This window comes from Felis catus, chromosome D3 (assembly GCF_018350175.1).
Source record: "Felis catus isolate Fca126 chromosome D3, F.catus_Fca126_mat1.0, whole genome shotgun sequence".
Lineage (NCBI taxonomy): Eukaryota > Metazoa > Chordata > Mammalia > Carnivora > Felidae > Felis > Felis catus.
The window spans coordinates 86,329,331-86,343,111 of record NC_058379.1 but is presented as its reverse complement, the minus strand read 5'-3'; the positions used below and the strand labels follow the sequence as shown (position 1 = coordinate 86,343,111).

At 44.3% G+C, this 13,781-nt stretch overlaps 1 protein-coding gene across 9 annotated transcripts in view; it reads left to right on the top strand.

Annotated features, from left to right (window-relative positions):
* The window catches only part of CD226 (CD226 molecule), a 92,675-nt gene that overhangs the window by 52,708 nt on the left and 26,186 nt on the right, over nt 1-13,781 (top strand). For all 9 annotated transcript variants that reach the window (XM_045041163.1, XM_045041162.1, XM_045041161.1 and 6 more), the window contains one exon: nt 8,317-8,664. In XM_045041163.1, the coding sequence (XP_044897098.1) occupies nt 8,317-8,664 (348 nt within the window). The remainder of the gene's footprint in view (nt 1-8,316; nt 8,665-13,781) is intronic.

Genomic DNA, 13,781 nt, shown 5'->3' with positions numbered 1-13,781 from the left:
CAGCTTGGTGGGTTCGAGCCCCTCATTGGGCTCTGCACTGACATGGGAGAGCATGCTTGGGATTCTCTGTCTCCCTCCCTCTGCCCCTCTCCTGCTTACTCTGTATCTCTCTCTCAAAAATAAAATAAAATAAAATAAAATAAAATAAATAAAATAAAATAAAATACTTTAAAAAATATGTTGAAAATGTTCCAAGTATGTGAAACAAAATGCTTAATGTAGTCCTTAGTGACAATTCACTAACACAATCTATTCTCTATCTAGCAGGACACAATTAAGGTTGATGTTAATCTTTTGATTCTTTTCCTGTAAAACTCTGCCATGCAGAAAGTCTTACATTAAATTTCCAAGTCAGTGAGGTCACCTGCTAACCTTTTGGTAGAAAACAAGCCAATGCTCCTGGGCTGTATTGTCATCTTTTGGTTTTACAAGACCTCCGAACTATACTATTTAAAATTCTTATACACCCATGAGTCATTTATTTTTCTGCTTGGGAGGAACTGCGGAGATGCTCAGAAGTAAAACTTTTTCGTGTACTTCAAACCTCATGGCAGTGACTTCAAAAAAGCGTAGTTCTCATGGTGTCATGACAGAGAGATTGAAGTTTACTTTTTCATGATTAAAGCCTGTGAGCAAAATTTACATATGAGGGTCCATGGTGACCCTTTAGACCCTTTAGACAGACATTCTCAATCTTCAGGTTGGTGTTGGGGGGGGTTTCCATGAAGCTACTGGGGGGATCGCCTGAGGTCGGGCAGTGGGTGGGGTGGTGCTCTGGCCTCAGCAGGTGCTTTGAATCCCAAAGGGATTTGAATCCCAAATCCATCCAGGCTGGAGTTGCAAGTGTTTCTTTCTTTGGTGCCCAGACAGGGGCCTCACAGCTTCCCTTTGGACGCCCTGCAAACCCGCCCTCAATATGTATCTTCTGGGCTGAATCTCTGATTTGCCGCCCAGGACATGTTTGCCCAATTCTAGTTCCTTCTTTCGTTGAAACAATTAGCCTTGCTTGGCCTGACTCCAGGACAGGTTTGTCAGGTTGTGTTTTTATCTCTCAGCACAGCTTTCATTCTTTATCGGTGCTTTTCAGCCAAGCAATCTCTTAGCTTATTTTTATCTCCTTCGCTTCCTCTACCTTTTATCTGCACTTTAAATGAAGGACAGGAAATGGCAATAGTGTGGAGGGGGCTTGCGAAGATCGCTGATTTCCCTCACTGGGTGGCCTTGCTGCTTCTGATAGGTCCTGGTAAGATCCAGATGATTGTATTGGAAATGCCAGCCTGATGAAGTCTTTCCCCCACTCCCCACTTCGCCCCACCCCCGTGTTAGTTTGCTAGAACTGTCCGGACAAGAGACCGCAGGCTGGGTGGTTTGAGCAGCAGAAGTGGTCTGGAGCTGGAAGCCGGAGACCATGTTGTCGGCAGCAGTGGCTCCTTCTGAGGCTGGCGGGAGGTGGGGAGTCTGCCCCGGGCCTCTCTCCTCACTTCTGGGGGTCTCCTGCCATCGTTGGCATTCCTCGGTTTGTGGACACCGTACCTTGATCTCCTAACGATGTTCTCCCTGTGTGCCTGCCCGTGTGCAGTCGGCCCTTTTAGAAGGACACCTGTCATGTGGAATGAGGGGCCCGCCCCGCTGTGGTGTGACCTCATCTTAACTAATTACCTCTGCAGTGACCCCGTTCCCAAATAGGATCACATGCTGAGGTGCCGCAGTCAGGATGGCAATCGATGAATTTTTTCTGGGGGTGGGGGGTGGGGGGAGACACGGTTCAACCCTTCCCCCCGCCCCGCCCCAAACATCACCCGGGTGCATTTCCAGCTTTTTAGAGAAATGCCATCCCCACGACTCTCGTTGCCGTCTGCCCTTGAAACGATCGCGGGGCGGGGAGTTTCGGGGCGGTCAGGGGTGTCCCGGGCCAGCCTGGTCCAGGCTGACGGCTCCTGTTTCTGTTCTGCCTGGAGCTGCTCGACGGGGCAGCTCGGCGCCCACCGTGTCTGCCTTGGCGGGTTTTTGTCTGTCACGGGGCAGAGCTGTGAGGGGGGCAGAGCCCCACTCGGGAACCTCAGCCCCTCTCCTGCCCCGCCTGCCCCGCGAGCTGCCAGAGTGCCATTTCTCTGCTCTCCGGACCTCTCTGCCTGCTTCAGCTGGGACTTTGCGTGTCTATTTCTTTTCTTTTTTTTTTGTTTTTTTTAAATTTTTTTTTCAACATTTTTTTATTTATTTTTGGGACAGAGAGAGACAGAGCATGAACGGGGGAGGGGCAGAGAGAGAGGGAGACAGAGAATCGGAAACAGGCTCCAAGCCATCAGCCCAGAGCCTGACGCGGGGCTCGAACTCACGGACCGCGAGATCGTGACCTGGCTGAAGTCGGACGCTTAACCGACTGCGCCACCCAGGCGCCCCGTATTTCTTTTGCCTACTTCCCCCTGCCCCCAATTTTTCTTTATTTTAAAAAAAATGTATTTATGTATTATTGAGGTAAACTATAACACGCTATTCATTTCAGGTGTATGACCCAGCGATTTGATAGACATATGAAGAAATGATGACTTCAGTAAGTCTAGTTAGCAGCTGTGACCCTACACAGTAATAAAATTTTATATTTTCTTTGAGGAGAACTTTGAGGATGTAATCCCTTAACGAGTGCTTGCAGATTTTTTAGATCTTTGTCTCAGATCACTTTAAATACTTCCTTAGTCATCAAGTAGTAGACATTTTACTTTGCACCTAATTTTTTTTTTAAAGTTTATATATTTTGAGAGAGAGAGAGAGACAGAGAACACAAGCAGGGGAAGAACAGAGAGAGCGGGAGAGAGAGAGGATCCCAAGCAGGCTCCACACTGTCGGCACAGCGTCCAATGTGGGTTTCGACCTCACAAACTGAGATCATGATCTGAGCAGAAATCAAGAGTTGGACGCTTAGCCTACTGAGCCACCCAGGCGCCCCTTATGTTGCATTTAAATGGATCCTTTATATTTGAGAGTTTGTAGAAAACTTCTCTATTGAGGACATGCGTGGTCTAGGCACAGTTGGGAATATGTGAAGCTACCACTGTTACCACTTCTAATTAGCTCGAGTAATGGTAGTGCTCCTGCAGATAGCTTGGGGCAATTCTGGCTGTTTAATTTTTAGCCTATTTTAAACATCATACGAGCAAGTTATTGTCTTGTGCTTTAGAACCCTGGAGCGAGGTCTGACGGAGAGCAGGGGCTGTGGATTTGGACTCTGCACATACGACGCGGTTGAAAATTGCAAGGAGGGGGATCACCAGGGGCAGAGAGTGGAGGGGGACAAGTGTTGGAATCTTGGGGGAGAACAACGTTTTAAAAGACCAGCAGAGAAAAAAGGACCCTGAAGAAGTCTATGGAGGAAGGTCGGAAAGGAGAGAGGACGACAGAAATGTGCAGGGTCACAGAAGGCAAAGAGTGTCCAGGAGGACATAGCATCTAGGACTCAGGGTCAGGAACAGGCGTGGCTTGCACTGTTGGAGGATGTGGCTTGATGTGTGGAACCAGGAGAAATGAGGCAGAGTCGGGAGCAGTGAATTCCTTCCAGAAATTTGAATGAATAGAGAAGAGAGGAGGATTGGACAGCACCACAGGTTCCAAACTTGGTTTTCAGGGATCAGGGAGATCCTATTGGGAGCTGAGGAGTTTCGTGTTTGTTCTCTTTCCATGGATTGCTTGCCAAGGGGTCATTTGACATGTTTCTCTGCTCTTTATAGTTCTGTAAATTGGTGGTTAGGTGTAGAGGCTTGAGCAGAGTCAGACTGGATTATTTGGGGGAGGCGACTACCCCCAGTGCGGCATCATGGAGACATGAATGGTCTTTTGTGAATTTGCAGACATTGATGGTCATTGCCTGGAACAGTTAATTCATTCAGGGATTACACATACGATTTCGAGCACATTTCTCACTATGAGAGGTTTTATGGAGGTAACTTCCCCTCCCCCCAGTCAGTAGGTACACCCTGCATATCGGCTGCAAGATGAAATTATAAGTCAGTTTCTTTATTCAAAAATTATATACCGACTTCTCTGCTCTATGCCAAGTACTGTTCTAGGTCCCAAGTACAGAGTGGTGTATAAAGGTCTATACCAAAGGTCTGGGCTTCTGAAGCTTATAGTGAACAGAGTAAGGGTCTTGTGAAATTGATGAGTGATATTGTAGTGCTGTTCAAACTGCACACAGGGCCACTACCTACTGAGGGTGGTGAAGGAGAAGAGATTAGCGGCCGCAGATGTGATGGTGGCCTGGGGCAGTGGCAGGAGGCACCAGCATACCCTGAAGTATCTGGGTACCCAGGCATCGAGTGGTACTTGGAAAAGGTGATGAAGCACTGAGATAAATCGAAAAATAATCTATCCTGTCAGAAAAATCATATACACAGTACAGAGAGTCTCTCATCATATTATTTGGGGATTAAATCACATAAAAACAACACACAGATCAATTTATTAGAACAGACGAAATCCTGTGCCCTGATCACAGCCAGCGCTGGTGAGAGTGTGACAGGAAGGGAGGTCTCATTCGTTGCTGGTGGGCGTGTAAGATGGGGCAGCCAGTTGGAAGGCAGCTTGTCAGTGTCTTAGCATACGATCCAGCAATCAGGCTTCTTGACATTTGCCCAGAGGAATTTAAAACTTATGTCCACACAAACTCCTGCACATGGTGGTTTACAGCAGCTTTACTCATAGTTGCCCAAACTCAGAAGCAACTAAGATGTCCTGCAGGAGGTGAATGGATAAGTACACTGTGGGCCATCCAGACGATGGAATAGTCTTCAATCCCAAAAGGAAATGAGCTATCAAACCATGAAAACACATGGAAGAATCTTAACTTTTTTTTTAATATCCATTTATTTTTGAGAGAGAGAGAGAGAGAGAGAGAGAGAGAGCGCAAGAGTAAGGGAGGGGTGGAAAGAGAGGGAGACACAGAATCCAGAATCTGAAGCAGGTTTCAGGTTCTGACCTGTCAGTACAGAGCCCAATGCCAGGCTCGAACCCACAAACCGTGAGGTCATGACCTGAGCCGAAGTTGGATGCTTAAATGACTGAGCCACCCAGGTGCCCCAGGATGTGGGGAAATCTTAAATGCTTATTACTCTGTGAAAGAAACCAATCTGAAAAGGCTACATTCCATATGGTTCCAACTATATGACATTCTAGAAAAGGCTAAACTACGGAGGCAGTAAAACGATCAGTGGTTGCCAAGGGTTGAGGGGAGGGAGGGTTAAATAGAGCACAGAGGATTTTTAGAGATGTGAAAATACTCCAGATGACATAATGGTGGACATGTATTCTTATACATTTGTCCAAACTCACAGGATGTACAACACCGAAAGTGAACTCCAGTATAAACTATGGACTCTAGGTGATTATGATGTGACAACATAGGTTCATATTTGGTAAAAAATGTATCATTCTTGTAGGGGATGTTGATAATGGGGATGTGGCGTGTGGGAGGAGGGAGGAAGTATATTGGAAATCTCTACCTTTCTCTCAGTTTTATTGTAACCCTAACCCTGCTCTAAAAAATAATCTTTTAGGGGCGCCTGGGTGGTGCAGTCGGTTAAGCGTCCGACTTCAGCCAGGTCACGATCTCGCGGTCCGTGAGTTCGAGCCCCGCGTCGGGCTCTGGGCTGATGGCTCAGAGCCTGGAGCCTGTTTCCGATTCTCTGTCTCCCTCTCTCTCTGCCCCTCCCCCGTTCATGCTCTGTCTCTCTCTGTCCCAAAAATAAATAAACGTTGAAAAAAAAAATTTAAAAAAAAAATAATCTTTTAAACAGAACAAACTGTGGTCTATTCTCGGTTTATGCTGAGAATTAATACATAACCAAATAGAAATATAAAGTTAACTGGTGTTCATTATTTTCATTTCTATTATTAAGATTTGAATCTTCCCTATTAACGACAGCATTTTGATCCCTATTTCAAGTAGACGTGCTTCCTAGTTCCAAGCACATCAGGACGCCAGGGTCCTCTTGTGTGCGGGGTTTTCGGGTAATTGTTTTCAGGGTCATTTCCTGTCGCCTTACATGTGCCATGCTGGAGGATTAGGTGACAAGCAGCAAGGAGCACAGGAGACAAGGGGAGTTCTGCAGACCTCTTGTGAGTCTCAGTTTTCACCCGCCACCAACCAGCGACTCCGGTGGCCAGGACAGGTTAGCTGGAGGTTACTCTGTGCTTCAGCACCACCTGCCTCTGAGCGGGGCCTGTGAGGCTGATCCCCGTCCGTGTCTACTGACAGGTGGGTCTTTACGTAGAGCCTGGGCTCTGGAAACTTCCGGGCTCCTTCAACGACAGCTCCACCAGCCCCTGAGACCTGGCTGGTCAGCATCGGAGATGGCCTTCATTGCTCTGTGGATTTGTCCTTTGTACAAGTGTAGACACCCCTCAGGGCGGATCCCCCTTTGTACCCAAGTCCGCATTACAAGGGTCGCTTCCTGAGAGCAGCTGTGGTCACGCGGGCAGATGAAGCTCCCAAGATGGGTGGAGGGAGGTGCCACAAAGGAAGACAACCGGATGGCAGGTGTGTCTGCACCGAAGACAGATAATATAAGAGCTCAGGGCTGGCCTGCCTCTGTTTCCCCATGGTCTCGCACGCCTCACAGAAAAATGTGTCCCTTTTTCTTTCTTTTCATTTCTTTTATGTTCTTGATATTTTTCCAGCACCATGTGCTTGTCCTTTTATTTATATTATCTCTCATTTCTTTCTCTTTTCTCGTCACTTCTTGTCCATCTTAATTTCATTTTAGTTTCTCATTTGTTTGCTTTAAGCTTTTATTTCCTTATTTTTCCCATTTCTTTTTTTAAAAAGTAAAAAAACCTTTTTTAACGTTTACTCAGTTTTGAGAGAGTGCAAGCGGGGGAGGGGCAGAGAGCTAGGGGGACACAGAATCCGAAGCAGGCTCCAGGCTCTGAGCGGTCAGCCCAGAGCCCGACGCGGGGCTGGAACTCACGGACTGTGAGATCATGACCCGAGCCAAACTCAGATGCTTAACCAACTGTGCCACCCAGGCGCCCCTTGTTTTTCCCATTGCTTGTGAATTTTCTCCCATTTCTTCTGCCCCCCCCCATTCTTGTGGTGGCTTTTTACTTAGAGATAACATGCTTCTTACTGTGTGCTTATTATGTGGGTAAAGTGTTAACTTTGATAAACAGTTGTATGATTACAAATTGAAAAACTGGAATGCTGTGTGGTTTTCTCTTTTCAACAACATTTTGACACATGGAACCACTTGTTGAAGAAAAGAAGCTACCTTTTGGTGGAAATGAAACTATTATAGACATAGTATTCTAGTTTCATATGGACAGCAAATCTTGCTGTGTTTTAGACTCAGTATCTTCTTTCAAGTGTGGTTTCTCCTCTCCTTTCCTGTTCCTCTTCTTTTCTTCTGTTTCTTTTTTGAGAGAGAGTGAGGGCAAGTGAGGGAGAGGGGCAGAGGGAGAGAGAGAGAACCCTAAGCAGGCTCCACACTCAGTGTGGAGCCCAATATGGGGCTCAATCCCATGACCTGGGATTAGAAATCAAAAATCAAGAGTCAGATGCTCAAGCAACTGAGCCACCCAGGTGCCCCCACTTCCTTTTCTTCCCTCCCGTCCCCTGCCCTCCCCTCCCTTCCCCTCCCCTCCCCTCCCCTCCCCTCCCCTCTCCTCTCCTCTCTTACAACCTGTAGTCAAGAAGGTGGCCCAGAACTACTGATTTGGATATCTGGTAAATATTTGCTGAGTGCTCTGCTGGGTATTTCAGCTATGGTGGAAGGAAGAAATATTGAAGGACTTCCTTGGTACCCAGGAATTTAAATCACATGTGGACCCTTACTCTATGTATGCATAAGACATATCTGGAAAATATATATATTATATTTATATATCTGAAAAAAAACTTTATGCATGTATTTATTCAATGGTCATCTTTTCAATGGCCATTAAAATCTTAGCATGACTACAATCTGGATACAATGTTTGAGTCACCAGCCCAGCATTTCTGCAGAATAGTCTTGTGAAATTCAGCCTCTTGATAAGATCGCTGCCGAGGAAAACACTAGTGGTTTTTATTATGTTTCTTGTTATATGGTTAACCATGTAAAACTTAAGGGAATATGTGTGAACAAGAATATCCTCCTTTTTATTTATTTACTAGCCTCTTTCAAAAGTCTTTTTCTTACAAAAAATGTGTCATAAAGATATCATTTATAGCTGATGAAACTGTTAAATAACATCGCCATTCCTTTCAATAGAACTTTAAGGGTAGGTTGCACCTTCACACCCCAAAATCTGAGGTCCTAAGTGTAATCATTTGCTTCTTGTTTTCAGATGATTTCGACATAGCTGTGCCCTCAGATAGCCACACGGTCTCAGAACCTGGAAAAAATATCACACTCTCCTGTGAGCTTCCAACAAAGTGGCCAGTACAACAAATTACCTGGGAAAAGATCCAGCCCCATCAGATTGACCTCTTGACCAGCTGCAACTTGTCCCAAGGGAAAATCTATACTTCAAAGTACCAAAGATGGGTGTCGAGTGACTGTAGTCCAGGAATGACCAGCACCTTCATCACCATGCCCCAGGCCGTGGTCTCTGACTCAGGGCTCTACCGCTGTGGTTTCAGTGCTGGAACGGGAGAAAATGAAACCTTTGTGAGGAGGTTGACTGTAACTGATGGTAAGTACGTGATGCATGTCTTCAAGTGTTAAAACTGGAGAAGGCCAACCACTGGATTGGTTTCTGTTGTCTTTGTCATGACTGTTGTTCAAAATATTAAAAAAAAATTTTTTTTGCATTTATTCATGTTTGAGAGACAGAGATAGAGCATGAGTGGGAGAGGAGAGCTAGAGAGGGAGACACAGAATCCGAAGCAGGCTCTAGGCTCTGAGCTGTCAGCACAGAGCCCGGCGCGGGGCTCGAACTCACGGACCGTGAGACCATGACCTGAGCTGAAGTCGGACACTCAACTGACTGAGCCACCCAGTCGCCCCCAAAATATTTTTTAATGATTGAGTTTTGGTAAATGTCAGTTTTTGAATCTTAGTATTTGCTTCTTCTTTACCTTGTGAATCCATCAATTACAGATTTAACGATTACAAACCTTTCCAATTTCTCGATCTGCCACATTCCTGAAATTAAAAGAAAAATTTAGTAAGTCTGAAAAGTACTGCAAGTCTCAGTTTGTATAACTTTTATGTTTTTCCAACTGCATTACAACTTTATAATGGTGGTGACTACGTTTCTAAATCCTCGTGTGTCCTCCGCAGTAACAAAATGGTGTTGGATTGGTATTTGCTGAGTCAGTGTTGAGTGGAATTTAATAAATGTTTGACAATGTTACTACTTTGCCAGCTCAGAGCTTTAATTCCTTCCATTGTTTTCAGCCCTCAGAGCAGCAACAGACTAGCCTTAGGACCTCTTCCTCTAAATCGTATTTCTTTTGTATTAGTAATTTGTCTCCTGTGTCGTAATGAGGCCCTCATTTTTTAAGCTGCAGGCCCCACAAAACCTGTGTGAGAGTAAGAAAAAGTGACTTTTCACTTCCTGAAGTACAAATACAGAGAGGCCTACATAGAAGTCTGGATGGAGGGCAGCGTTTACCTCCTCTCAGGCTCTCTCAGTTATGCCTCTGGGCGAGTTTCATAGCAGAGGAACATGTCAGAAAAAATTATTTTTGCTGGTGACAGAAATTGTATTTCACCTTTCCTTTCCTTTCCTTTCCTTTCCTTTCCTTTCCTTTCCTTTCCTTTCCTTTCCTTTCCTTTCCTTTCCTTTCCTTTCCTTTTCCTTCCTTCCTTCCTTCCTTCCTTCCTTCCTTCCTTCCTTCCTTCCTTCCTTCCTTCCTTCCTTCTTTCCTTCCTTCCTTCCTCCCTCCCTCCCTCCCTCCCTCCCTCCCTCCCTCCTTCCTTTCCTTCCTTCTTTCTTTCTTTCTTTCTTTCTTTCTTTCCTTTCCTTTCCTTTCCTTTCCTTTCCTTTCCTTTCCTTTCCTTTCCTTTCCTTTCCTTTCCTTTCCTTTTCCTTCCTTCCTTCCTTCCTTCCTTCCTTCCTTCCTTCCTTCCTTCCTTCCTTCTTTCCTTCCTCCCTCCCTCCCTCCTTCCTTTCCTTCCCTTCCCTTCCCTTCCCTTCCCTTCCCTTCCCTTCCCACTCCCTTTCTTTCATGTGCTTCCAGCCAGCTCATGTGCCTTGGCTTGTGTGGAGACTTTTAGAGCCAAGGTTCCCTGGGATTTATTTGGCTGTCCCTTTATAGACTCTGCTTATACTGCAGACTGCTGTTTATTCCTGCGTTGGAAAAGAAGAACAGAGTTTGTACACACAGCAGCCTCCAGTGCTGCCACTACAGCAGCTGTGTGTGCCGAGGAGGACATTTGCCAAAGGACAGCACTTTCTCATAATCACCTTGGACCACGTGGAAACTTCTTTGCTTCTCTGATGACAGTGAGGGCTGTGGGCGAGGCAGAGCTTGTTCTTAGAACCTCATGCAGGAGCACCTGGGTGGCTCTGTCTGTTGAGCGTCTGACTCTTGATTTCTGCTCGGGTCATGATCTCACCATCCGTGAGATCGAGCCCTGTGTCAGGCTCTGTGTTGGTAATGCTGAGTCTGCTTGGGATTCTGTCCCACTTTCTCTCTCTGTGCCTCACCATCGCCCCGTCCCCCACCCCCTCTCTCAAAATAAACATTAACAAAAGAGAACTTGATGCAAAAGAGGGTTGATGGAATATGTGGGGGAGAAATGTTAACAGTTTCTTCATTTTAAATGTTGACTCCATTCCTTCAGGCACAAATACAAAATATTTCTTACCTTAAAAAAACTTGTATTACAGAAATGTTTTTTAAACCTGAAGAAGAAACACACATACACACACACACACACACACACACACACACACACACACACACACAATCATTACTCTTCTCTCAGAGACTAAGGCAAAGAAAAGTTCTATTCAGAAAAATATCATAAAGAACATTTCTCAAACACATAGGAAATAAGATCTTCTCTGCCATATGTTGAAAAAAATAATTATAAACATCTTAAATCATAGAAAAAATAGAGGTAATACATTTTAGGAGATATAGTTATTTCACTTTTACTAATTAATAAAAACGTCTTTCACTCATCCAAATATGACTAAGTGTCGTGCACAAAACTATAACATAAGCGATCAACGGTGTTGAAAATGAAGGTGACTAAAAGTCATGGCCAATATTGTTAGTTCCATGTGTTTTGAACACTTGCAAAATGGCTGTTTGACATTCAATTGGCAGGTTAAAAGAATATCAACAGGGCTCATTAGTAAAAAGTTAAAATTGATGGAAAATGCCAGCTGATGACCCTATATTTTGGTTTAATTTGATTTTAAAATAAATGTAAGTGAAGATTGAAAATTTTAAAAAAATCAGATGGAAAGCAAAATAGCTCACTTACATCTGCTCTGATGTGATTTGATTATTTCAAGTCTTGAGGCTGTTTGGTCAAAAATCAATGTAGGGATTAAAGCAGAGAGACAGGTATAAGATGTGGAGCAGATTTAATTTATTTCAACTGTCAAGGGAAAGGTGATTGTGACACAAATTTTATAAACTGCTATGCATCCTTTTGTTGGCTCCCATCAACTTCTTTTATAGGATGCAAAGGAGAGATTTTCATGACTGTCATATTCTACACACACACACACACACACACACACACACACACACACACACGCAGGGCTCTCCCCTGATTTTCGCGTGTGTGTGTTCATCTTCAGACAAGCACCGAGTACTCAGAGGTCAGACACAATGCCAACCAGTGTGCCATATATACAGTTCTTTTTTTAAGTTTTTTTTTTAATTTTTTAAGTTTTTATTTATTATTTTTTTTAACTTGTTTTATTTTTTATTTTTAAAAATTTACATCCAAATTAGTTAACATATAGTGCACCAATGATTTCAGGAGTAGATTCCTTAATGCCCCTTCCCTATTTAGCCCATCCCCCCTCCCAAACCCCCTCTAGTAACCCTGTTTGTTCTTCATATTTATGAGTCTCTTCTGTTTCGTCCCCCTCCCTGTTTTTATATTATTTTTGTTTCCCTTCCCTTATGTTCATCTGTTTTGTTTCTTAAAGTACTCATCTGAGTGAAGTCATATGATTTTTGTCTTTCTCTGACTGACTAATTTCACTGAGCATAATACCCTCCAGTTCCATCCATGTAGTTGCCAGTGGCAAAATTTCCTTCTTTTTGATTGACAAGTAATACTCGATTGTGTATATATACCACATCTTCTTTATCCATTCATCCATCAATGGACATTTGGGCTCTTTCCATACTTCTGCTATTGTCGATAGTGCTGCTATAAACATGGGGGTGCATGTGCCCCTTTGAAACAGCACACCTGTATCCCTTGGATAAATACCTGGGAATGCAATTGCTGGGTCGTAGGGTAGTTGTATTTTTAATTTTGGGGGGAACCTCCATACTGTGTTCCAGAGTGGCTGCACCAGCTTGCATTCCCACAGTTCTTTTTCTAAATGCCCATTTATTTATTTTTTGAGAGAGAGAGAGAGAGAGAGAGAGAGAAAAGGAGAGAGTCCCAAGCAGGCTCTGCAGCAGCTGCACAGAGCCTGACACGGGGCTCAACCTCACAAACCATGAGATCATAACCTGGGCTGAAATCAAGAGTCAGATGCTTAACTGACTGAGTCATGCTGATGTCCCATCCAGTTCTTGATATATTTTGAACAGAGGGAGAACATGGCAGAAGCATGGGATGAAACCGAATTTCCTATTGACTATTCTTTGCTAAGTGGAAATAAATGTTTGTGTCGTATCCTTTGCACTCAGGACCTGGGAAGTAGTTTGAAATATCTCCAGACTGGCTTTTCTGAATTTGAAACTTGTCTAGAGCATGGGGCAAGGAACAGGGGGAAATGTTTACTGATGGTGACCAAGATTATTTTGGGCCCTTTATGTCTTCTAGATTGTCATTAGTCACGAGAAAAGCATTTTAGTTTCAGCAAAAGAATTTGTGAAGCTGTTTAATATTAACCAAGTGATGTTCAGCCTACTATTGTTTCAGCCGAGCTTATTGGTTATAAAAAGAATGAGGATCAAAGAAATGACATGAGCTCTCTCAGAAGGTTTCCGGAGGAGACAAGTTTTGAACAAACTTCTGTTCGCCACTGCCGAACAGTGTTGTTACTCGTGTGTTTGTCCAATCCTCCTCTGCCAATGAGGCCACTCAGCGGAACCATCAAGTTTCAACTGATGATCAGAGCAGAGAACAGAGACAAAACAGGGTATAGGAAGTAACACAGAATATGCACAGGAACGGGGGAGGAGGGACGAGGAAGTTGTGTGTGCGTGACTGCAATCAAGTGACTAGGTTGGTACAGAGATTTTGAGTTGGGGGTTAATATCATTAGTATCAATTAGGTGATAACTTGGTGTGATTCTGGGTCTCATGTAAGAGCAATGACAGCCATTATTGATTCTTGACCAAAATAGCAAAAAATGATATTCAAGGAAGTGTAAGTGAAATCACTGAGTACAGAATCAAAAAGAGAAATGTGAGACAGAGGAAACCAGCTGCCACAGTCAGGGCATGAATATTTATGTTCTTGTACTGAGCTACCACAAACTGGGTCTTTGGGCACAAAAAGGAGCCCACTCCAAGCAGACAGATTTCAAATGGTGCCTCTCTGGGCAGGCAAATTAGGAAAAGGTACCCCTTCCTCCAGGCTGGTTAAGACCCCAAAGCTGGTACACAGGCTTGGTGGGGGGCCACAGGCCCCTTACCCTTCTTGGCTGGGAC